The sequence below is a fragment of the Amphiura filiformis genome, chromosome 2 (genome assembly GCF_039555335.1).
Source record: "Amphiura filiformis chromosome 2, Afil_fr2py, whole genome shotgun sequence".
NCBI lineage: Eukaryota > Metazoa > Echinodermata > Ophiuroidea > Amphilepidida > Amphiuridae > Amphiura > Amphiura filiformis.
This window is the reverse complement of record NC_092629.1, coordinates 55,492,622-55,516,138: the sequence shown is the minus strand read 5'-3', so window position 1 is coordinate 55,516,138 and position 23,517 is coordinate 55,492,622. Positions and strand designations below refer to the sequence as shown.

General features: G+C 37.1%; 1 protein-coding gene across 1 annotated transcript; it reads right to left on the bottom strand.

Moving 5' to 3' along the window:
* Positions 1-9,203: 9,203 nt before the first annotated feature.
* LOC140141503 (uncharacterized) lies at positions 9,204-21,659 on the bottom strand. The gene is made up of 3 exons (XM_072163391.1): positions 21,593-21,659; positions 13,645-13,657; positions 9,204-10,503 (listed from the first exon to the last, which is right to left on the bottom strand). The coding sequence occupies exons 1-3, from the start codon at positions 21,657-21,659 to the stop codon at positions 9,204-9,206; spliced, it is 1,380 nt and encodes a 459-aa protein (XP_072019492.1).
* Positions 21,660-23,517: the final 1,858 nt, after the last annotated feature.

Here is a 23,517-nt window from a genome sequence, read left to right as displayed (position 1 = left end):
TTCATTTGTTCACAAAAGGCTGCAAAAGAAATGAATTCGCTGTATATTTATTTATTTCTTCTTTAACCTGGGACATGCAATCAGTGCCCCGCACTGTTCTCCCTTGCTGTCCAGGATACAACACATATTAGCAACAAGCATGTATTTAAAAATATACATAAATGTCATAAAGTTAATACCATATACATGTAGAAGTGGTGAAGTAACAGAAGTGTGTAGAAGTGATGATATAACAGGATTAACTACCATAACAGTAGATGAATACATCGCCCTGCACTACAATCAGGTTATACTCTTCATCTGTGTATGTCTGTTCTTTGACATCTATGGTTCAGTGCATAGGTACCGGTTGAACGTTGTAGTGCAGGGCGATATATTTAAAAATTGTACTAATCTATTGCTATGGTAGTTAATCCTGTTACATCACTACTTCAATCATGTCCTAAAATAAAGCTGGGTTCTTTGTCTTATTCCACTTGTTTTCCTGTCTGTATTTATTTAGAATAATGTAATTACAGCTATTTGCATTATATTGTTCATATCCTCTTTTATGTGTTTGTTGTCATATCTCAAAGGGTTAAAAATCATGTTATCATATTTTGATAAGGTACGGGGTTTTTAAACGTTCATAACTCTAGTATACAACATCGAAGGTATCGTTGCACAAAGAAAACAGAAGTCATTGTTAGTAGTGGTTTATTATGAGATTGTCAAGTAATACTGTGAATAGCAGAAAATGTGAGTACATGAAACTAAATGTGCACATATCTCAGAACTCCATTTTGGACCATTTGGCTTGATATGCTGGGTTAAAATAAATTAATTTTAATGTTCCCCTTAGCTGATTCATAAATTTTTGATAGACATGTGTTAGCTGGTATTAAAAGAAATAATGTAGGAAATAATTTTGTCGATATAGTGACACACTAAAATAATATGAGACCGTACATGGCGAATGAGAGCCGTAAATTCCTCAACGGTCAATTTTGTTTTATTTCGGGTTTTGAAAATATACATCATAAGCTTTAAAATGGTATATTATTTGACTTCAAACGATTTTCCACATTGCTGGTAAGAAATACCATACAGTCATAATTGGCGGTCATTTCAAATCATCCCCAAGTCAACGAGGTTCAGGAATGCCCACTCATTGTTAATTGGTTTTGTACATACCTAGACAAAATGCAATGCTTTGTAACCCACCACTTGAACAGGATTTAGCCAAAGCAAACAAAGACCAGGGCTATTAGGAATTCTATATACATTTAAGGTCGAAGCTTATTATCCTCTTCAACAATAGGATTATTGATTGGTTTAAAATGATATACATGTCGCACCAACTTGAGGTACCTATGAATACGATCTTCATGCACATTTTACACTGTAACTCAGAATACAATTTAGGACATTTACGGCTCATTCGTCGTGTACGGTCACATATCATCGTTGCGAAAAAGACGACGTGTACCTCATCATTTTCATTGAAATTCTGTGAATACGTAAGCAATACGTAAGCTTACTGTTTCAATTCGGGACGACATATCTAAAAATACATGAGTACATTATTTTATTGGTTTGTTTGTAGTGCATATCCGAAATCGCAATTAAATCGGTGCTTATCCCAATATTTTCTTGGCCTCTATCCCCAAAAACAGTCATGCTCACTAAATTGAACACAAATTGAAACACTTACAAAGGACATTTGTGTATGAGCTATGACGTTGAACATGACAATAATAATCCATAGAGTGTCGCCTTTAAGATAAAGTATGGTTTTAGGCCTACCATGTTTATTATAGTCCGACGAGTAGGACCTGGTTTTTTTTCTTATTTACCAAATAGACTCTGACTCTGATCGCTCAAGAAAGATTAACCACAAAAATCCACCGAATTTTTTTCGGGCGGCGCGATCACTGGACTTTCGCGATTCGTCTTTCATGCGCTTTTTAAACATTGAGCTGGTCTCGCTATCTAGTTTATCTAATTATTCTGTATTATCTTGCTATAAATGATGTTTTTCATATCAAGTTAGACTCACTTTCATTTTGAACTGTTTTAATGCTTGCATGATTTCCTGCTCTTTTAAAACATCATTTATAGCAATTAGATATACAGAATAATTAGATCAACTACATAGCGAGACCAGATATACAGAATAATTAGATCAACTACATAGCGAGACCAGCTCATTTTTTTTAAAAGCGCATCGGCAATCAAAATGCAATTATGTTAAAAGAACATCAAAATTAAATGCACGCAAGCAAAATGAAACGTAGCTAGGCATGGCAGGACGTGAGTCTAACATGATATGAAAAACATCATTAATAGCAAGATAAACTACAAAATGCAATATTTTAAAACATCATATCAAAATTAAATGTACGCAAACAATATACATCATATCCAAACACACAAATGATACAAGCAATGGACCATGCTGCATGAACATTTTTTGTCATAAAAGTTGCCAGTCCGGCATAGCTGTTCATCGATAAAAACTAATTTTAATTTGTTTTTATCGATAAATACAAAAGCTCCACAGAACACAAATACATATACAGGGCAAATCACATGATTAACATGATTGAAGGGCCATTCAGTAATTTGCTAATCGGGCGAGGATCGTAAAAATGATAAATTTCAGATTTTGCACACATTTGTTACTGTCATAGATGAGCACATGCTATACTAAGACATTTTACACGAATCGTTATTTTCTCTAATTTAAAAAAAAGGAATTAGCTACATGTATTTGAATGAGGCTTCAACTTTGTTAATACTGCTGTTTTTTGTTTGTTTGTTTTTTGCTTGTTTGTGTCGTTTTTGTTTTTTTTTTTGTTTTTTTGTTTTGCCAAATTTTTCATTTCAAAAATACCTAAATGACAATTTGAATGACGTATCTTTTACATTTTAGGCAATTGTTATAAACAATTTTAATTTTGTTACACTTACGCTGGGATCATGTTTTAGTGGCGGTCATCTTGAAAAATGGCGGCCATGTTGGATTTTAATTCGGGACGAAAGTAGCGACGTGACGTACCGACCTGGGGCTGATGGGTCCAACTCAAAATCGTCGGAAGTGGGGGGGGGGGGGCGAGTGGTGCCACTGGATAGTGCAGTGGATCTGGACCTCTTCTTCAGACCCATTTATGGAAAATTGGTGTGAAATAGACTTTGCAAAAAAAAAAAAAAACGCGTCTTTCATCAACATGCTGAAGGAATCCCCCTTTAAGACTATATAATTAGTGAAAAAGTAAAAGAATCTGTTCATTTTAATGCGAAAGTTTTGCCAATACTGAGCCTATTTGAATGTGAGAAGTTTCGCGCTCAATTTGTTCAGCATGACGCATAGGCGCAGAATTTGCTGGACGTGACTTTGCAAGGCGCGGCTTAGCGAATCGATACATTGTACGGCATGAGTTTCTACTACATGTGTTGAAGGACAAAATTAACCAAAAGCTGTAATGTACATCTTTCTTTGGCCCCATTGTTTTCATTTGGCACATATTAGCATTAAAATTGCAAATTTCTGCGCGCTTCGGTAAAGTAATTTTAGTAACGGATTAGCGCGACGATTTGAAAATTTAATTTGCCCCCTCCAAAATGGCTGGTTCGCCTATGCTTCCAATGTTTAAAAGAAGGTCACAAACGTGTCACCAAAATAAGTGATTTTAACGGGTGAAACTCACGTGCAGTGAGTTTTATCCCTAAAATAGCCCCTGTCCTAGGTTACTAAGTTTATAGCGCGGTTTTCCGAGCCATTGCGATCTTGAAATGGTCTATACTAACCAAGGCAAGAAGTATCTAACATGACAGAAAAGAGTATATCTCGAACATCTGCTAGTATGGTTAATGCGCGCATATATCTATAAGATTCCGCCAGACTTGATGGGGATGGTGATGATGATGATGATGACGGTGATGATGATGCTGCTGGTGGCGATAGTGATGCTGATACTGATGCTGAAGATGCTGCTGCTGCTGTATCACATTCATTTGGAATTAATTGTGTTCCATTGATATAAGTGTTGTTGGTCATCTGAAAAACAAATGAGAAATAAATAATTAGTTGAATTTCAGCGCGTATTTGATTATCTTCAGTTCTTATTCCGTTCATCAATCTGTCTGATATTGGGTTTTTTTTAATTTACCCCTTAAAAGTCAAACCCCCTTTTATAATGTTTTCTCCTTAATTCTTACCGATGTCAATAATGTTCTAATGTCAAGTGATATTTACATGAACAGCAAGAAACCATCCCCCTTCCAGAAGTTGAGACGTGTGAACGTCTAGTCAGGGGTCCGCAAATAGCGGCGCACGCGCCACATGTGGAGCGCCGTGGCTTCCCGGGTGGCTCGCGGCGCCGTTTAGATTTTTAAAAAATTAATAAAAAATAAAACCATTTGATCAAACTATCTCCAATATTCTATATTTCAACATTAAACAATGCAATTCCCATGTTATCCTTGTAAAGACAGACTAAAATAGTACACAATGTTGCACCAAATGGCGTCATTTGCACCTCAAATTTCAAAAATGTATAGCTTCAGAGGGGGGGGGACACCCCTCTGACCCCAGACAAACAAGTACTACCTCTGACTCCCCCCCCCCCCTTTTATTTCATGTGGCGCTTCAACAAATCTATTTGAGGAAGCCTGGTCTAGATAGCAATTAACCTCCTTGTTGGAGCTTTGGGGGCACTCGTGTATCAGCTATACACCTGATTATTTTCCATTCAAGATTACCTTCAATGATCGGTTGGTAAGGTAGTGCTTTTAAACAGCAGAAGACAATGGCAGCAAGTTTGGCCAGACGACCAGGTTGCCAAAGACAATCGAATGCTCTGCTGATATCGAGACATGCAACATGTGCTTCTTCACGGTGGTTAAGTGTATTTACGAGGTATTGTAATTTGTACGTTAAAGCATCAGACTAGTCCTGAACCCGAACTGGCGGTCCAGCTAATCAACTTCTCCATTACTTACTTGATGGAACATAGATTGCACTATATGATAGTTTGCGAATCCATTATTATGCCAGTACCAAGGTAAGTCAACGTTACTTAGGTTTTGGTTGTCAAAATAAATTTTTAGTAAATTTTTCCATTGAGCCCCACAGTAAAGCCATTTCTGGACCGTACATGCACATTCCACTTCCCTATGGACGAATAGCGCCATCTATATTGTGTGATGTGAGCCTGCCTATCTGGAAACTTTCGGGCCTCATAATTGTTAAATTATTAGTCTAAAGAATATAAAAGTATACATTTGTAGAATGGAAATGACTTGATGAATTCATCTGTGAGGTCCAACTTGGGCCAAAATGCTCATTTTTGGAGAAAATCACAAAAAACAGTTTTTTGCCTAAATTTTTTCGCGCAACGTAACAAAAAAATAGTTTGGCCCAAAAAAATTGTTATTAATTTTTAAAAACTAGATAAAAATATATAGGGACCGTTTTTTTATTTTTTATTTTTTTCATTTTGACCAACTTTGAGAAATTTGCACCAAAAATGGTCAAAAATGATTTTCGCCCAAATTTCGAATATTTTTGGTGAAGTTGGTCAAAATTCAAAAAAATGAAAAAATGGTCCATAGATATTTTTATCTAGTTTTTAAAAATTAATAAAAAAACCATTTTGGCCAAACATTTTTTTTTTGTTACGTTGCGCAAAAAATTTGGGCCACAAAACCTGTTTTTTGTGATTTTCTCCAAAAATGAGCATTTTGGCCCAAATTGGACCTCACAGATTAATTCATCAAGTCATTTCCATTCTAAAAATATATACTTTTATATTCTTTAGACTAATAATTTAGCAGTTATGATGCCCGAAAGTTTCCATAATTCCAGGATTCAGACCACCCTTAAGGAAGAGAACCAATCCACCGCTTCGCACCGGAGTGAGGCGTTACGACTTTCTTGTCAGCAACGAGACCTGTGTGTATGTTTCCTGATTTATGATGTCTTGACCTTTCCCGATGTCAGACTCATGTCAACTACCTTGGGGACAAGATGGTCTGACTTAGCTGGAAAAAGCTCATCGAAAAAAAATAGGAGAGGAGACAGGAGTGAAAAGTGTTCTAGTACAAATTATACGTACAAGCAATACGATTAATGAGGTAGAGTGAACCGGTATATCACCTCTATTTCTATGTATACTAGTACTATTTTGGGCACACCTTCGGAATCTCTCCCCCTCTCTCCCTCCCACCCACTCTCCTTCTTTCTTTCCCTTCTCTCTACTATCACCTTTCCCTTTAAAAAATAGGTATTCTGCACTCATAGAAATTGTTCGTTGGCATTACTCAGTAAGTTGATTAAGTCGTTGCGTCAACTTTCCGAGTAATGCCAACGCGTACAATTTTGAGTAACGCTGACTCGATATAATTTATGTTGGTCGCACTCATTTGCACTTACTTTATTGAGTTGTTACAACTCAGAAAATGAAACTAGGTTAGCATAATTTTTTCGAGATGTGCTATAATATACAAAATTTTGCACTGATTACAAAAATAAATATTTGAATACTGCTAATTGTGCAGAAAATGATACAATTCCGTGAATTAAGTAACAAAGTACCAAATTGGTATAACTCAAAACAATAAGTACCAGTAACTTAATATGAACGAGTTACATCAACTTACATGTTGAGTTACAATAACTCAACTAATTGGTTCTTTGAACCTTGTTTATTTTTCTAAGTTCCCTGAACTTGAATTCAGAAGTTGGCATTACTTAAAAAGTTGACGCAACGACTTACATCAATTTTTTAAGTAATGCCAACAAAGTTGCTTTAGTTGACGGAACTTTTTGAGCTTTTCAGCATTTTGTAAGTTCGGATAACTAAAATGAATTTTGTTTTGGCAACTTTTACACTAATTTTGAGTTGTCCAAACTTACTCCCTTTGAATTGCGCCAACAGGGCGAACAGGTCATTTCTATGAGAGTGTGCTCTCTCCAGCATAATCCCAACCCGACAAGTAATAATATGTTGCACTTACAAATTCATTAAGACCTCTTATCACATTCATTAGAGTCAAGTTTGCTGTTGCAAATTCCGTGGCTAGTGACTCTGAACCCGGACCCGGATACAAATTCTCGTTATCGACGACCCAATGCCTGACAAAGGAGACGTAGAATTCTAAGCTCTCAATATGAGTCTGAAACAAATTCTGTGGCTGGTGTGACAGCCCGTGTGAGGTTGAGCTATTTTAATAACAATAATAATATATAATAATAATACACGGTTGTTTGATGTGATCATTTATTAATATTTATAACAAAACATTATATAAAGTTGAATTCTAGACCTGGGCAATACCAACAATTATCATACTAATATACACATATATTTTGTGGCCAGTTTTATTTTATAAACCATACATTTGAGTGCAAAGTGAGGGCGCTCTTTTCATATATTTAGCCAATTAGCAAATTAGCCAATTATATGAGTTATTTCCTACATTTCATGATCAATTGTTTTTGGAAAATTTCTTTAGCCTCGCATTTGTTAGTCTTAATAATAATAATAATAATCCGCAAACGAGGACACACACATATCTCTCAAGTAATCTCTCAAGTAATTTGTGCGTTAATGCAGACGCACAAAATTTGAATGGGTTTGTACAATTTACTATTTCTGCACCAACTTTAAGAACATTCTTGACGGTTTTACTCTGTATGTTTATGCTTAATATTTGTTATTGTAATTTAAAAACACAGGCGGCTTATATTTCCAAACACCGCCAAATACGAAGAGTTTTTATTCCGCTATTCATACGTAGTGCATTTTCTATTCGCGGTCACGAATACCTTACAAAACTAACCATAGCAATCTACAAAACTTTTGTGCATGTGTATCTGTAGATACTTACCTGTTCTCTTACTAAAGACATGCGGTATACATTACTTAATCGATAAAACTCAGGTGCGCATTGTGGCCGAAACTGGGGCCGAACGTCTTCATACGTTAATAGACCAATCTCTTGTCTTGCCTCCTATAAAAAAAATCAAAATCAACGGGTGTGTAAGAGATTTCTACCTCGTTTTCACATTAACGTATAGTTGATGGTCTGTGATAGAGATTTTCAACACATTAGGCATGCGTGACAACGTGACAACAAATTAACACATACTGCAGTTACTGTCCGTTTTCCTATACACGATACACAGTGCTCTCATTGTGACAGGTTGTTGACACGTTAATTTTAAAACATTTCTCATTCATTTGGATGAGAAAATGTTATAGAAATATGAAATTTTTTCAATTCTCATAGTTTAGTCCAATTCTCATCGCTTTGAAAGAATTCTCATTTAAAATTTTCCCTTGGTGTGTTCAGGCATTTGGTTCGGATTGCTTACCAGTTTTTCAAAGGCAGTGGAAAATGACGCATAGGCAGTTTGTGCTTTACTGTGTAGTTGCTGGTGATATGTGCGCAGTTGCTGATGATATGTACAATTTGTCGTGGTCTGTGTGGAAATTGCAACCCTTCGTTGGTAAGGACATGTGGAAACCGATTTCATAAACACCAATAAAGCTGGATAAGAAAACAAAACAAAAAGTTAATTAACTTAACAGAAATAAAAATGAGTACAAGTCCTGATATGAATAACTATGCAACATAATTTAGAGGTTTAAACCTTTGATCACAACACAAAAATTTGCGTACCTGGAATTTTCAGTCGACACTTCGACTTTCATCAGCAGACTGGCAACCCAATTCAGAGGTCAGCGACCTTTCGGACACTTGACCCCAAAATCGGGTCGTACACTCTAGGTAGCTTGTATCGGCCCCGTCTCTGTTCAGCGATGGCTGGTTCACTCTGATATAGATGGCCTACTTCACACCACGCTCAAAATATCTGGGTTCCTTGTCCAGAATTTGAACTTTGTCCAAGTCTATATGATGGCCGGGAGACTCGATGTGAATATGTTGGGAGACCTCAGACGAGGTGGAGCTGGGGCGACGGTGTTCCAAAAATCTAGTGCGAAGTGATCTTTCTGTCTCGCCGATATAGGATTCGGAACACTGACCCTTACGGGTTTGTCCTTGGAATGGAATAAAATACACCGGCCCAGCTATGTCCTTCTTCTCGGTTATGTCTTTTGGGGAAACAAGCAGTTGTCTTAGCGTTTGGGTAGGCTTGAAGCTTGCTCTTATCCCGTAGGTGCCAAAAGTTCTTCTAAGCGCCTCGGATGTACCTTTTATATAAGGCAAAACCACTTGTCCCTTTGTCTCAGTGTTAGTCTCACGATTGACTTTTTCTGTGTCTTTCTTGTCTTTCTTTGGTTTAACAGCTCTGTCAAAGCCCAATTGGGATAGCCGCAATTTTCAAGCGCAGCGTTGATGTGCGACTTCTCCTCCTCCTTGTCTACAGGATTTGTGACGATGCAATCAGCCCGGTGATATAAAGTTTGAATGACACCAGGTTTGTGTTGGACAGGGTGATTAGATTGAAAATTCAAATATTGGTCCGTATGAGTGGGCTTACGGTAGATCTTAATCTTAAGGCTCCTGTCTTCTTTGATCACAGTGTGGGTGTCTAAAAACGCGAGGGTGCCATCTTCTTCACCTTCTGTCGTGAACTTGATATCAGTGTCCAAAGAGTTGAGATGGTCTGTGAACTCCTGGGCATATTGCTTCTTTAATTTCGTGTGCGTATCATCCACATAACGATACCACCACAACGGTGGGTGGGGTGCTGATTTTATTGCTTTTTGTTCAAGATCTTCCATGTACAAATTGCAGACGATTGGTGACACTGGGGACCCCATCGCCGCCCCGTGGATTTGTTGATAGAACACTCCATTATACACGAAATAAGTACAACGTAAACACACGTCCAGAAGCTTAGTGACTTGCGTAGCTGATAGGCGAGTTCTTTCACTGAGCGTGTTATCGCTTTCCAACCGAGCTTGTATAATAGTCAGTGCTTTGTCTACAGGTACCGAGGTGAATAATGCCGTAACATCGTAGGACCGTAATTCCTCATCCTCCTCTACGCGCTCATCCTTAATGCAATCCGCGAAATCCTGAGAATTTGCGACATGATGACTCGTTCTACCAACCAAGGGAGAAAGGATGTCCGCGAGTAGTTTAGCACAATTGTAGGTGATAGTTCCAATGCTGCTAACTATTGGTCTGAGAGGCGTGTCTTTCTTATGTATTTTGGGAAGACCATAAAACTTAGGGGGGTTCTCGGTGGTCGGATAGAGTTTTCTGTATTCAACCCGGTTTATACCACCCTCGTTTTCCAAATCTTGAAGAACAGATATTAGTTCCTTTTTATATTTGTTGGTCGGATCCCTAGTACCAAGGTTCTTATAGGTGTTAGTGTCACTGAGCAGTTTTTCACACTTGTTTTGGTAATCCTCTGTGTTTAACACAACAACTAACCTGCCTTTGTCAGCAGGTAGGATACGTATGTCTTTATCCTTTTTGAGATCTTCGAGTGCTTTTCTCTCCTCTTTTGAAAGGTTTGACTCGATATTATTTGCCTTGGGTCTGTTCAAAAGATTAACAACTTTAGCCCTGAGTTCACAAGCCTTACCTTTTCCTGTAATGCGCGACACGCTGATTCCGTAGATGTAATAAAATCAACAATGGGCAATTTCGCGGGTGTTACGGCGAAGTTTAAACCTTTTACCAACACAGACAGCTCTGGATCGTTGAGCAACCTATTAGAGCAGTTCTTGACCCACTTAGAAATGCATTCCGAAGCGATGTTATTTCCCTTTTTCGAAGTATTTTCCGCCTGTTTCCTTTCCTCGAGTCGAGCAAATTTTTGTTGTTGTCTGACTTTCGACAGCTCGTGTTCCTTCAACTGCGCACGCTCACAGCGTGATTTCACTTCCGCTATGACGTCATCGGGAAGCCCTTTCGCGGTATCAACAATATTTTCAATGCGATGTTTTTCACTATTTAAATTGTCCAATTTGTGCACAATTTGGCCAATCCTTACGTTCAACAATGATCGTTCCGCCTTTCTTAGGATGTGTTCTGCTTTAGTTCCCTTGACAGTGCTTGACAAACGGAGACTCACTGGTGTTATTTCTTGATGTTTACAATGTAAACTAAACCGGAGATGGTTCCGATACCGAGCGATCTTTTTGCCCGTTTTTTCTAAATGTCTGATCGTATTTAGGCAATCCTTGCCGTAATCATTTCTTACATTAGAATGAAAGTTCATCTGTGTTGGTAGTAAACATAATTTTTGGGGTCAAGTGTCCGAAAGGTCGCTGACCTCTGAATTGGGTTGCCAGTCTGCTGATGAAAGTCGAATTGTCGACTGAAAATTCCAGGTACGCAAATTTGTGTGTTGTGGTCAAAGGTTTAAACCTCTAAATTATGTTTACTACCAACACAGATGAACTTTCATGCAACAGTTAACGATGTTAAGCAAAATTTAACCAACGCTGAGCAAAATACACGTACTATTATATTAGACTAAACTTGGAACAACTTTAGTAAAGTTTTATAGCAAATGTTTACTCAATAAAGTTAACTATTCAGCGTCGGGATAAATCGTAAAATTTATGCAACTTTTGCAGGGTAACTGACCAAATTCTCTCGATTCTAGAAAATACTCCACTGGTTTTTGTTTTGGTTTTTTTTGGTTTTTTTGTTTTTTTAAATTTATTTATTTGCCAAATTAAACATAATACTATGTCAACCAAAATTTACTAACCAGGCCCGAGACACTCCGTAGCTAGTATGAGGACAGTACACATACCATAACACATACCATAAATGGGGAGGGAAATTCCTTGTGATTCTTATAATAAATTACTAAATTATCGTGCAAACCCGTGCTAGTCTTTTACACAACCAGTTTGTGCCGATCCTGCAAATTATCTCGATTCCAGAAAAATACAGCACATGGGTTTGTTTTTTTTTGTTGTTGTTGGTTTTTTGCGAAATTAAACATTTGGAAGAGGGGTGTCACGAAACCGTAATATAATAGGTACAAAACAAATTTAGTACTTTTTGTCAATCAAGTATGGTTTATTCTCTACATGTCAATCTTTAAATCATTAGCATAGTCCTTATAATAACGGGGACCGCCTTGATGAGTAAATGACAGCAAACCATTGAAAAATACCCCGAAACTCGGTCAGTGAAGCTCCGCCCGTACATGTCAATAGCGTCATTATCGATTGGTTTAGTACTGCATTAATCTTCACTAAGTGGGTTTATGGCTCGAAAGGTCACGGTGAATTTGCCGTGGACATAACTGCACTATGCAATCAACAATAAACAAAATATTATTGTATCAAACACAGTCCTTGTTAATTATCTAACTATAAAGTTAATGGTTTGTAGTTTAAGGTTCCTCGGTAAGAACTCTTTCCGGAATAGACGACGTCATTGTTAGTCATCGGTTTCATGCCCCACGGTTGTTTGGTGGCATGTAGAACTGTATTCATTAAAACGTCATAAAAAAGAGTAACATATAGCAAGGGAATTTCCAAAGTACTTTTTGTTATAAGTTGAAAGGACTAACTCATATTATTGGGATGAACTAAATGTTAAAGCAATATTATAACATTTTCAAACAAAATAGATTAGCATTTCTTTGCCATAAAATGTTAGCTTTTACTGTCAGATATATCCCCTTTTATTTTTGAGCCGAACAACTACGCCGCAAAGCAAAGACAATTGGGATTTACTACCAGCGCACATGTCGCCAATACGTACTACTCCTTCGGTCATGTTGTGGTACGACCCTTTGTTGTGTATATCACCGTCCTGCACGCCGTGACGTACTGTGTGTTATGAGCATCGTGTATGCGTTCGACTAATAATTCCATCGTAATAATAAAGCGCTGAATCAGCCTTTAATTCAAAATCACGGATTTTGACAAAACTACAGCACTTAGAGTCTTGATTTTTGCAGGGTATATTAGTTTAATAAAGTACAATTTAATCGTGTAAAAAAAGGAATTTTAACAATTCAGTGAGGGCGTCTTCCTCAGCAAATGTTATAATATGGCTTTAAATATTATAGCGTTCTGGTTTTGCACATAAATATACAGTTTATAGAATAAAAAATACCACACAAATTTCAAATGCAAAACTTGATAAAGAAAAGAAAATCTAAGTTAAAAATAACTTTAAAAAATATATGTGTATAATAGTGTGATAGCTGTTGGTCGTTAAATTAAAGTCATGTAATTTTTGGGAAACATTAATAAATGATCACATCAAACAACCGGTAAACTGGTAATTTATTATATGGGGGTACATGTAGTCCCGGGGGGTCACTCCCATTGTGGCATGTACACCATCCGCGATAATCAACTTTTGAAAAGCACCCTAAACAAGGATTTGAACCCTTGGCTAAAACAATACCCTAAACAGGGATTTTATTCCTTGCATCAAATTTCATACCCTAAATTTCATTCCCGCATATTAGCAATTGCAATTTTGCTACCCTTTTTCCCAATATTTCATGTTTTTGACACCCTAAACGCGTTACGCGCGTATCGTGCTTACCCACGAAAAACTACCCTATTTACGCGTTTTCATTATCGCGGATGGTGTACAGGCCACAATGGGAGTGACCCCCCCGGGCATGTAGTACTATTAAACTTTTTATGTGTTTATAAAAAGGAACGGTCAAGTACAGTTTAAAGCTTCAATTACCTTCTGATGGATCCTATATAGACAAACAAAGGAAGTCATACAACTACATTATGTGCAAATGGTGTTATTAATTGCATTGAAGTTTTTTTTGGTCAAGGTCAATTGGTACTACCACGCTGCAATGGAATACTAGTACCGATGAAGTCATAAACATTAAATAAACTTGTTGTGTTTTGAAGGAAACCAGTATCGTGAACAAGTATCCTATATGTTAGGTTTGTGGTGCAAAAGATGGATGTTTACACGAAGCTTCCATTTCAACCCTACACGTAGGTCATTTTACATTATGTTTGTGTTATGGATGCACCATTTGATTTACAGGGGGCATTGGAGTTTGGATCAGGCCTACACCATGCGCTTTTTTTTTTTAAGGGGGGTCTTTTGGGGCGCCAGCCCCCCGGGGGCGGCAAAATCGAAGGGGTGGCGGGAAGAAGAAGGGGCGGCAAAAAGAGGGGCGGCGGAAGAAGCTCTTCAGATTTTCAAAACGACCGTTTTTTTTTTTTTTTTCAAACGAACGTAAAAAAAATTGGGGCAACCTTTTCGGGCTGTTGAGGAAGGGGCGGCAAAATTGGCTTTTCTTCAGCCCCCCGGGGAAGGGGCGGCCACGGTACGCCACTGTACACAGACTCGGGTGGGGATTTTTTTCGCCTCATCAGTAGTGGGCGAGGTTTTTGTGCCGCTGTAAATTTGTATAATATCACGATTCCAGTGGCGTATCGTGAGTCATCCTATTGGACAGAACCGACCATAATTGAGGGGGGTGTACCGGGTCTAATTTTCAAAAAAAAATCAAATCCAAGGGGCATGTGCCTCTCCTTGCCTCTATGATGCTACGCCACTGACCCGATCAACATTCAACAGCCTCATCTCCCATGTTTTTGAAATTCTACATTTTTCTTACAAGCGTAGCCCGGGCGTAGTAACATTTAACGCCCGATTTTCTTTAAGATTATGTGAACGAAAGTGGGGTATAAAGTAGTAACCAACGCTGAATTTCTTAAAATTCAAATAAATAAATATCTACGACCGTTTTTTTTTATTTTTTTTTTTTTTTATTTTTAATCTTGACCAACTTTTGAAAATGTTAATAATAAATCATAAAAAATCCGCTTTTCACCCAGTTTATAATCAAAGTCTTTGCGATTATGTTTACTTTTATATACTTTCGATCAAACATTGAGCAGTTATGAGGCAAAAAAAATTCCATAATTCTAGGGTTAAGATCAACCTCAACTTGATTTGAATATTTCTACAAAGAACCATGCACACAAATGTGCCATGATCAAGGGGAATGAGTCACATGTCGACCCTGGTCGAAAATGAGTTATACATATGTTTCTAAAAAGAAATTTATTTAGAGCTTTCTGAATCCCCATGTTGATACGACTCTTCTTTGCAAACAATAACACTTTCTTTGCCAATATCTCAAAATCAATTTCTCATTCCCTTTGATTTTGTCACAAATTGTAAAGCCAATATGAAGTTGTGGATGGCCAATAATAAATCTAAACTCAATGATGATAAAACGGAATAGAGTATTATACCATCTAATAGCATGTATAGCCAAAACTAAATTAATAATAATCAGATGACAATGGCACTGTACTGTTAAATATAAAATGATATGCAAAAGCTCGTAAATTTGGCACCATATTTGACAACACCATCATTAGGAAACGAATTTGGAGAAAACCTTATGTTAATAAAATACTATGCTGAGCCACCAGCCTGGGTGGCTCACGCTCCAGTAATTTCAGATGATTGAGCTCAGTAATATATCAAAGAATATCTTCCAATTCATGAAAACAAATAGATAATCAGCTTATCGGATTAAAAGCTTAGAGGGAAGGTCTTGCTGCTCAGCGAGTGTTTGTAATTATCAGAAGGTTTCTCCAAATTCATTCTCTAATGATGTCCATAAAATGTAATGTAATGAACATATCTGCTGTTTACTCAATATCATATCATACAAGCTGTATCAAAATTATTGGTACCCATCAATTTTGATGTTTATGGAAAACCTTGCGTCTTCCAAATGCAACATTGTTATACAATTATTCTACAAATAATGTTGACATTATGCGGAAATTAGATGCGTCAGACTAATCCATTATCAATGATGACAGTCGTAAACCCGCACCTATAATAAAGGATTAGGCCTATGCATCACATTTATTAGGCAAAAAAAAAAGGTTCGTCTCAAAGCTTGCGCGCGCGTTTGTAAAATCCCACGATTTGACAAAAAACAAATGCGGAAATTTTTTTATTTCAAAAAAAAACATTTTTTTTAGTTTTTTCCAGAAAAAATCGGCGAAAATTAGACTTTTTTCTCAAAATACCGTAACCATGAAAAAAGTCGGGAAAAAAAATCGCATTTCGCATTTGTTTTTAAATTTCTCGTGAGCTTTGAGACAAACCTTTTTTTTTTGGCCTTAGAAATAAATTTAAAATAATAGTTTACTCACCTATTGTCAATGACGTGAGAACACAACCCAATTTTCTGAAGTCCATTTTATCAACGGAACGGATATTAAAATTTTCAAACTTCTTAGGAAAAGTCGAAAGATACAATACGCAGTTTTGGTAATAGAGTCTATACATGCATATATAATACAGATTTGGTAAGCAAGATCATTTGCTTGCCTTTTATATACTTATTATTTTATTTATTTTAATTGAAGGTGTATTGTGATAATTGTGACATTTAAAACCGCATTCATTATGCGGAATGTTTAATATTTACCTACTCCCATACTGCCAACCTGATATGTGGGCAGTTCTACGGAAAAGCATGTCAACAATAGGTTTTATAAAAAGAAAATTGCAATTAAATGTGTCTGATTTGATTGTTTTGGTGATTTGGGGCGAATTATATGCGTCAATATGACTGCTATATGATCAGATGGAAATTGATGAGACTACCGGGTGAAAATACAGTCATTTGGATCTGCAGAAAAGGACATGAAGGACGAAGGGGCCTACGCACTCAACAACATCTTTGATCAACTCATCACGGGAATATGGGCCTTTTGTGATTTTCCCAAACTTGGACCTTTTGTAGGTATTGTTTCTTTCATATTAATAATGATAACAGTTTGTAAGTATCCAAAGTATAAGTATGACCGATTATAAAGTTTTTATTCCATTTAGTCTGAAAGAAATAGGTAGCTAAAATGCAATATTTTGGGGTAAAAATGACAAAAAACCTCAAAAACCGTCAATGGAATAGAATGGGCGGGTTACAGATTTGACAATATAGCAGAAAAGCTCTTCTGAGTATTTTGAAATATTATAACTTGTCCATTTGAAATATCTATATCAACTTTCACTTCAAATAGTATGAAACTGACCATTTTCTCGCTCTACTCGAGCATAAATCCCAACAAAATCATGACCTTTATATAGTCCGACATTTTATGATATTAAAACGTTTTTACCAATACCCAAAACCCAAAATATAACGTGCTTAAAACGTTTAAAAACGTTTTGTGTTTGCTGGGTGCTTCAATAGGACCTTATATTGAATATTTTTATTATTTTTTCCACTAACTTTTGACATAACAATACTGTAAAATGTGTCCACCAAATATCTTCATTTGGCGCCCATCTTGTAAAATTTCCCCACGACCGAGGGGGGAGGGGAAGACCTCACGTCGCAGAAGCTCGACGAGAGGGCTGCTTCACGGTCATATTCAACAAAACTTGTGTCCCCACGACTAAGGTTTGACCCCTTGGAATTAAGCAATACTCTTGCAATGGAGAGTTTATTGCACTATTGATGTGGACAACTTTATACCGGGGGAGGGGGCACTTGTTTATCACCTGCGAAAATGGGCTTTGAAAAGATACCTACAAGAAGTATTTTTCACAGTGTAAAATGGACCTAAACCAAGTACGTTGCAGTTATTTTATTACCCTTTCTCACCCGGGGTGACACTCATCATAGGATCCGGGTCAATATTCATATGGATCCTTTTTATATCTCGCAATGCCCCCCGACACTCATATATGAAAGTTGTAAGCATCCGCGTGAAAGAAAACGCGGATTTAGGGTGGTTTTGAAAAGCAAAACGAGGATTCGCGCGGATCCGCGATTAGGGTCTTATTTTACTAAAAGAAGGGGTGTTTTTTAAAGGACGATCCTCGCTTAGTAAATTTTCCAACCAATTCCTCGCTTACACTCTTGTTCCGGCAGTTAACAGTCGCCAAGTATAAGAAGAAAAGTTTAAGATTTTTAAACAATTAATGTTCAAAGGCGTGATTTTGCGCTTAATCTGCAAAGTTTAACGTATGTTAAAAGACTGTTAAACTCGAGCGTATAAAGGTGGTTATTTTTTGTTACGTTAAAAGGCGTTAAACTGTGTAATTTTAGTGGAATTGTACTTTACCTGTTTAACGATACATCTCGCGCCACGGAATTCTAACCAATTATTGTTTAAAATGACAAAAGCAAATGGCGGCCACGAGTGAATGCTGGTCGTGCTGCTTATGGTCTCCTGACACTTCGTTCAAATAGGTAGGTTTGAGTCAATCAGGTTGCACCAAACTCGAGATTCGTTTGATAAGTTATGCATAGACATCGTTGAGACATAAAGGATGGATATTGATGCGTTCATTTGCTAGATTTAACAACGTCATTGGGATTGACATTCTAGCGATACTGTACTGTACTGTTCTACGTGCACGGTACATGTATATCACCAATGTGTGTACCGCGATGTTCAGTTTTGGGCATACGCACAATAGCTTACAATGTAGACGAGATGCATTGAAGTATCGATATGCTGGATACCGTATCGAGTGTGTGAATTTATTAGCGTTGATGTATTGTATTTTAGCATTGTATCGTAATGCATGCGAGAGAGAAAGGCTTACTAGATTTTAATTTTTTACTCGGATACATTGCCCGGATACATAGCGGGTTGAACTGATAAAAAAACCAAAATACTTTATGCATGAAATTGTATTTTTGAACGAATCTCACAGTTGACCAAGATCTGATGACTTCAAATCTATCATGAATTATGTTTCAGTATAAAATTTTAAAAAAAAGAAAGAAAGAAAGTCCCAATCATAATTAAATCCAATACAACCATTGATTAAGCAGTTGTATTTCTTAAACAATCCTTAGATAAAATAGAACATATAAATCATTATCTGTTTAGAATTATTAAGCAACTATTGATTAAAAGACCTTAAACAACCTAGTTGGTTAAGCACTTAAACTTGAAGCTGGTTAAATTGCTATATGCATTTATTGGTTAAAAGTTTTAACCAACTATTGATTTGAGCCTTAAACAACAAGAAAATTAAGGGCCCTTAACCAATATTTCGACGAGAGGACCACGTAACTAACACGAGTTTAAGATTGATTAAGATTGTTTAAGACTTTTTTAATTGGCGAAATAAGAGTGTAGGGTGTTTTTATTTGAGTAAAATCCTCGCTTATGGTTAGTTTGACAAATTTTCGACATCCTAGCTAAGAGTCATTCTTGAAAGTCAATTCACAAGGATTCTTACAACTTTTATACATGAGAGCCCCCCGGGGAAATGCCAATAATTAAAGGCATGACCAGAAGAAAGTGAATAAGGGTGGTGTGGTAATACTTTAGTACCAAAATATATGAATTAACAGGTTTACAATTTTAAATTATATGTTAAGCATGCAATAGATGAAATATGACGGTAATTGTTGATATAAAGTAAACAACAATATTGAAAAAAATAATAAAGACCCACAGTTGAATTTGACTGTGGTGTGGTGAACCAAAACCATGCTATATCATAAAACCCTGGCTATATCCAGAGAACTGCTAAACCCTGTGACTACTATTCCTCAGAATTTTTTTCGGGTGGAGCGGTTAGTGGGTTTTAGCGGTTCTCGGATATAGTGTGTTTAAAAGGCCCTATAGACGAATCCAACGATAACAATAAAAATCGATGTTACAATCCCTCATTTCAAATCTTTAGTGTTGGTTTCTCTTTTGTTCAGAAACCAAAAATCAAGGGATCAAAAAGTAGAGCAGATCTGGTCTGCAATCATAACACTATTATGTTGGGAGGACACAGTATAGGGTATATAACTAGAAGTATACAATAGCCTATTTGTGTTAACATAATTATTATCATGATTGATATCGGAAATCTATTCCGCGGACGCCAGTTGATGCTAGGCCTAGAAATCATTAAATACATGCGCGTATGTTGAAGGATGGGGTGGGTGGGGTGGGTGCTTTGTTTGTTTGAAACATAAACGATGCATGGAGATGATTTGATTATGAATTAGTTTATTATCCCCAGGAAGCACAACCCATACCTCTTTAAAGGGGCTCCCCTCCTATATAATATAACCACCTCTTCCCTAAGTGACTTTCCCTCCTCCTCCTCCCCTACATTCGATATCTTCATCTTCATCTCTCCTCCCCCTTCTCTTTCATTTCCAATGCTATCTCCCACCTGTTTCTCTTTCTCCCGGCCCATACCCCCCTTGCCCCCCCCCCCCCCCCACACACACACCACACAAAATCTCTTCTCCCCTCTATCTTCTACTTTTTGCAGTAAAAATTGCTTCAGTAAAAGTCATTATGTTATTAGAGGTCATATAATGGCCTTCCATCGATTCTGGTACATGGGATTAAGGACATGAATCGATTTTGTTTATAGCACCAATACAATTACAATAGTGGCCCCTTTTGTAATGTCGAATGCAAATATTTCGATGGTCTATATTTATTCACAGGTCAAATAGCCCAGGCTTATTCGATTTTGTAAACCACGTCTTTCAATGTAGATTACCATGCTCGATTTCTCTCCTCGTGAATATTGCACTGCGAAATTTAAAAATTTTCTTGTGTATACTTAGAGTAGATAACTTCAAACCAAATAATTTTACGATTCACACCACTTATAAGAAACTGAAACCAAAACCGAAACTGAACCAAAACCAAACCTAAAACTAAACATTTGAAATGAGGCAGTGGCAGTAGTTTTCGGTCTTTTCCAACAGTGCTCGAGGAAAGGAGCAGACACCTTTTTATGTGAGATTCTGAAGGATAAACCGCTCCTTGAGTTCCACAGAAAGTCTTGGAAGTGATACATGTTCTGTTATAAACTTATTTATTTTCCTAAAGTATTCCTAAGTCTAAAAAAAGTCTTAAAAAAATTCATGGCGCCGCCACTGGGGTTAAGAATGAACGTAGCCTACTTCTACTTTTAGTGAAACTGTTATATAACAGTTTAATATATATTTTCGACAACAGATGAGACAACAACTGAAAGTCGGGAGTCGAACCCGTGTCCTCTACAGTTACTGGCTCAACAATTACCACGGAGGAGATTAGACTTAGTAAAACTAGTAAATACTAAACTATAGTCGAATAATCTCTTGTAAAATCTTTTTATTTTTATGATTTTCCGTTTTTAAAAATGTCTTTAAAGATGGACAGAAGGTTTATATTGCCTGAATTGCTACTATGTTAATAGTTTTACAAAAAGTGTTATGAGCGTCAATGCTGGTTGGACGGGTGGGGGTTGGGGGGTCAGGGACATTTCATGTGAAATCCTTATGGGTTTGAATGTTTTGAAGACAAGGTCCTTAGACATGAACACTACAACATTTTGAATGTGGATGTTATCAAAATGTTATTGTGAAATATTTGCTGGCTAACGTTTCTGCAAATTATTTTTTCAACACTAATAAAATTATAGGATATGTTAGAATATGTAAACGCAGTATTTCATAAACGTTTTTGAATGTACCATACCCTTATACAACCTGACATCTAAACGGTTTCTGCAAAAACAGAAATGGGGCTCATCAGTAAATCCATTTTGGACAATATTATCACCAAAGTGAAGCATGCAACAACAATAAACCAGTGGAAATACACGTCAGACACCATCAACTGGTTCCGGAATATCACCCCTCCATCACCACGTCTCTACTCACCAAAGCCATCAACTTTGCCAGACAATTCGTCACAATAACGGACTCGGATGTAGAGATCATACTCCATGCTCGCAAATCATTCCTCTTCACAAGCGAAAAAACTTGGATCAAAAGAAAAACTACCGGGAACAACCCATTCGACGTACCGATGGGTAGTTTTGACGGTGCGGAAATCTGTGAGCTCGTCGGCATCTATATCCTGAACCACATATCCGACGTCCTACACAAAAGCAATGTAGGTCTCTACAGGGATGATGGATTGGCCGTCATCCACAAGTCCACCCCTTCTGAAATGGAACGCACCAAGAAACGCCTATGTTCAGAACAGAATTCAACTTGAAAATCACGGCAGACTTGAACTTGAACACCGTCGACTACCTCGACGTCACACTCAACCTGCAACAGAACTCGTTCAAGCCATTTAGAAAACCAGGTGATGACCCAACTTACATAAACGCCAAGTCAAACCATCCACCGATGATATTCAAGGAAGTGCCAAACTCTGTGAACAAGCGTATCTCTTCACTATCAAACTCAGAACAATCCTTCACTGATGCTATTCCACCCTATAAGGAAGCCTTGTTCAGATCAGTATACTCCCACGATTTCACTTTCAACAGTGACCCCAAGCCAAATAATCAGGAAAGGAGACACCACAAACGCAACGTGGTCTGGTTTAACCCACCCTACTCAAAAAACGTAACAACTAATGTGGGCAAAGAATTCATCAAGCTCTTGGACCATCACTCCCCAAAAAAAATCCCCCTTGCACAAAATCTTCAACAGAAACAATGTCAAATTAAGCTACTCATGCAGGAGAACATGAAATCCATCATCAATGCCCACAACAAACAGACCCTCAACACACCCTCTGCGAGCAACGACGAAAGGACATGCAATTGCCCAAAAAAAAAGGCAACTTGCCCGCTGAACGGCCATTGCTTAACAAGAAATATCATAATATAAAGCATCCGTTGCTCCAGAATCATCTCCACCCAAGCAATACATCGGCCTCGCCAGCACCACATTCAAGGAGAGATTAGGGAACCATACGGCGTCCTTCAAAAACAAACCCATGTCCCCCTCCACAGAACTTTCCAAATTCATATGGTCTTTAAAGGACAAAGGCGAACAGTACACCATTAAATGGTCAATCATACAGAAAGCTGCCCCTTATAACCCATCCACCAAACGCTGCAATCTTTGTCTATCAGAAAAATACCATATCTTGACAGCTGATACAGACTCAACCCTAAATAAACGCTCAGAACTGGTATCAAAATGCAGACATAAGGGAAAATACACACTCAGTGACTTTGGAATAACATGACATTTTTCTTGGTTGGCCAAGTGATTATTGATGGTTTCGCAACTTCAACTAACACTTTTTGATGGACTATTGTAGCTTAAGTTCAAGCAGTTTATGTCAAGTGTATAACGATTGTATTTATATGTGTGTGCTTGTACTGTAGTTTTAAGACCAGTATGCCTGATGATTCCATCATGGATGAAACTGCCAGTTGCATAAAAATTTATATTTATTTATTTATTTATTTATTTATTTATTTATTTATTTATTTATTTATTTATTTATTTATTTATTTATTTATTTATTTATTTATTTATGTATGTTTATGTATGTATGTATGTATGTATGTATGTATGTATGTATGTATGTATGTATGTATGTATGTATGTATGTATGTATGTATGTATGTATGTATGTATGTATGTATTTATTTATTTATTTATTTATTTATTTATTTACAAATTCAAAGTATATAGGCCTACCTCTGGAAAAGGCAACCGTTACTACCAGTTTCACAGCATACCCTCACTTACGATCATTAGTACATGGTGTTACGCAACCCAGTGCAAAATTTGCTACACTAGTGGAACCAATGCTTTTTAGCTTCTGAATACCC

Excerpts from the sequence above, each read along its gene's own strand:
- LOC140141503 (XM_072163391.1), bottom strand. The coding sequence starts at position 21,659 with ATGGAGTATGATCTCTACATCCGAGTCCGTTATTGTGACGAATTGTCT.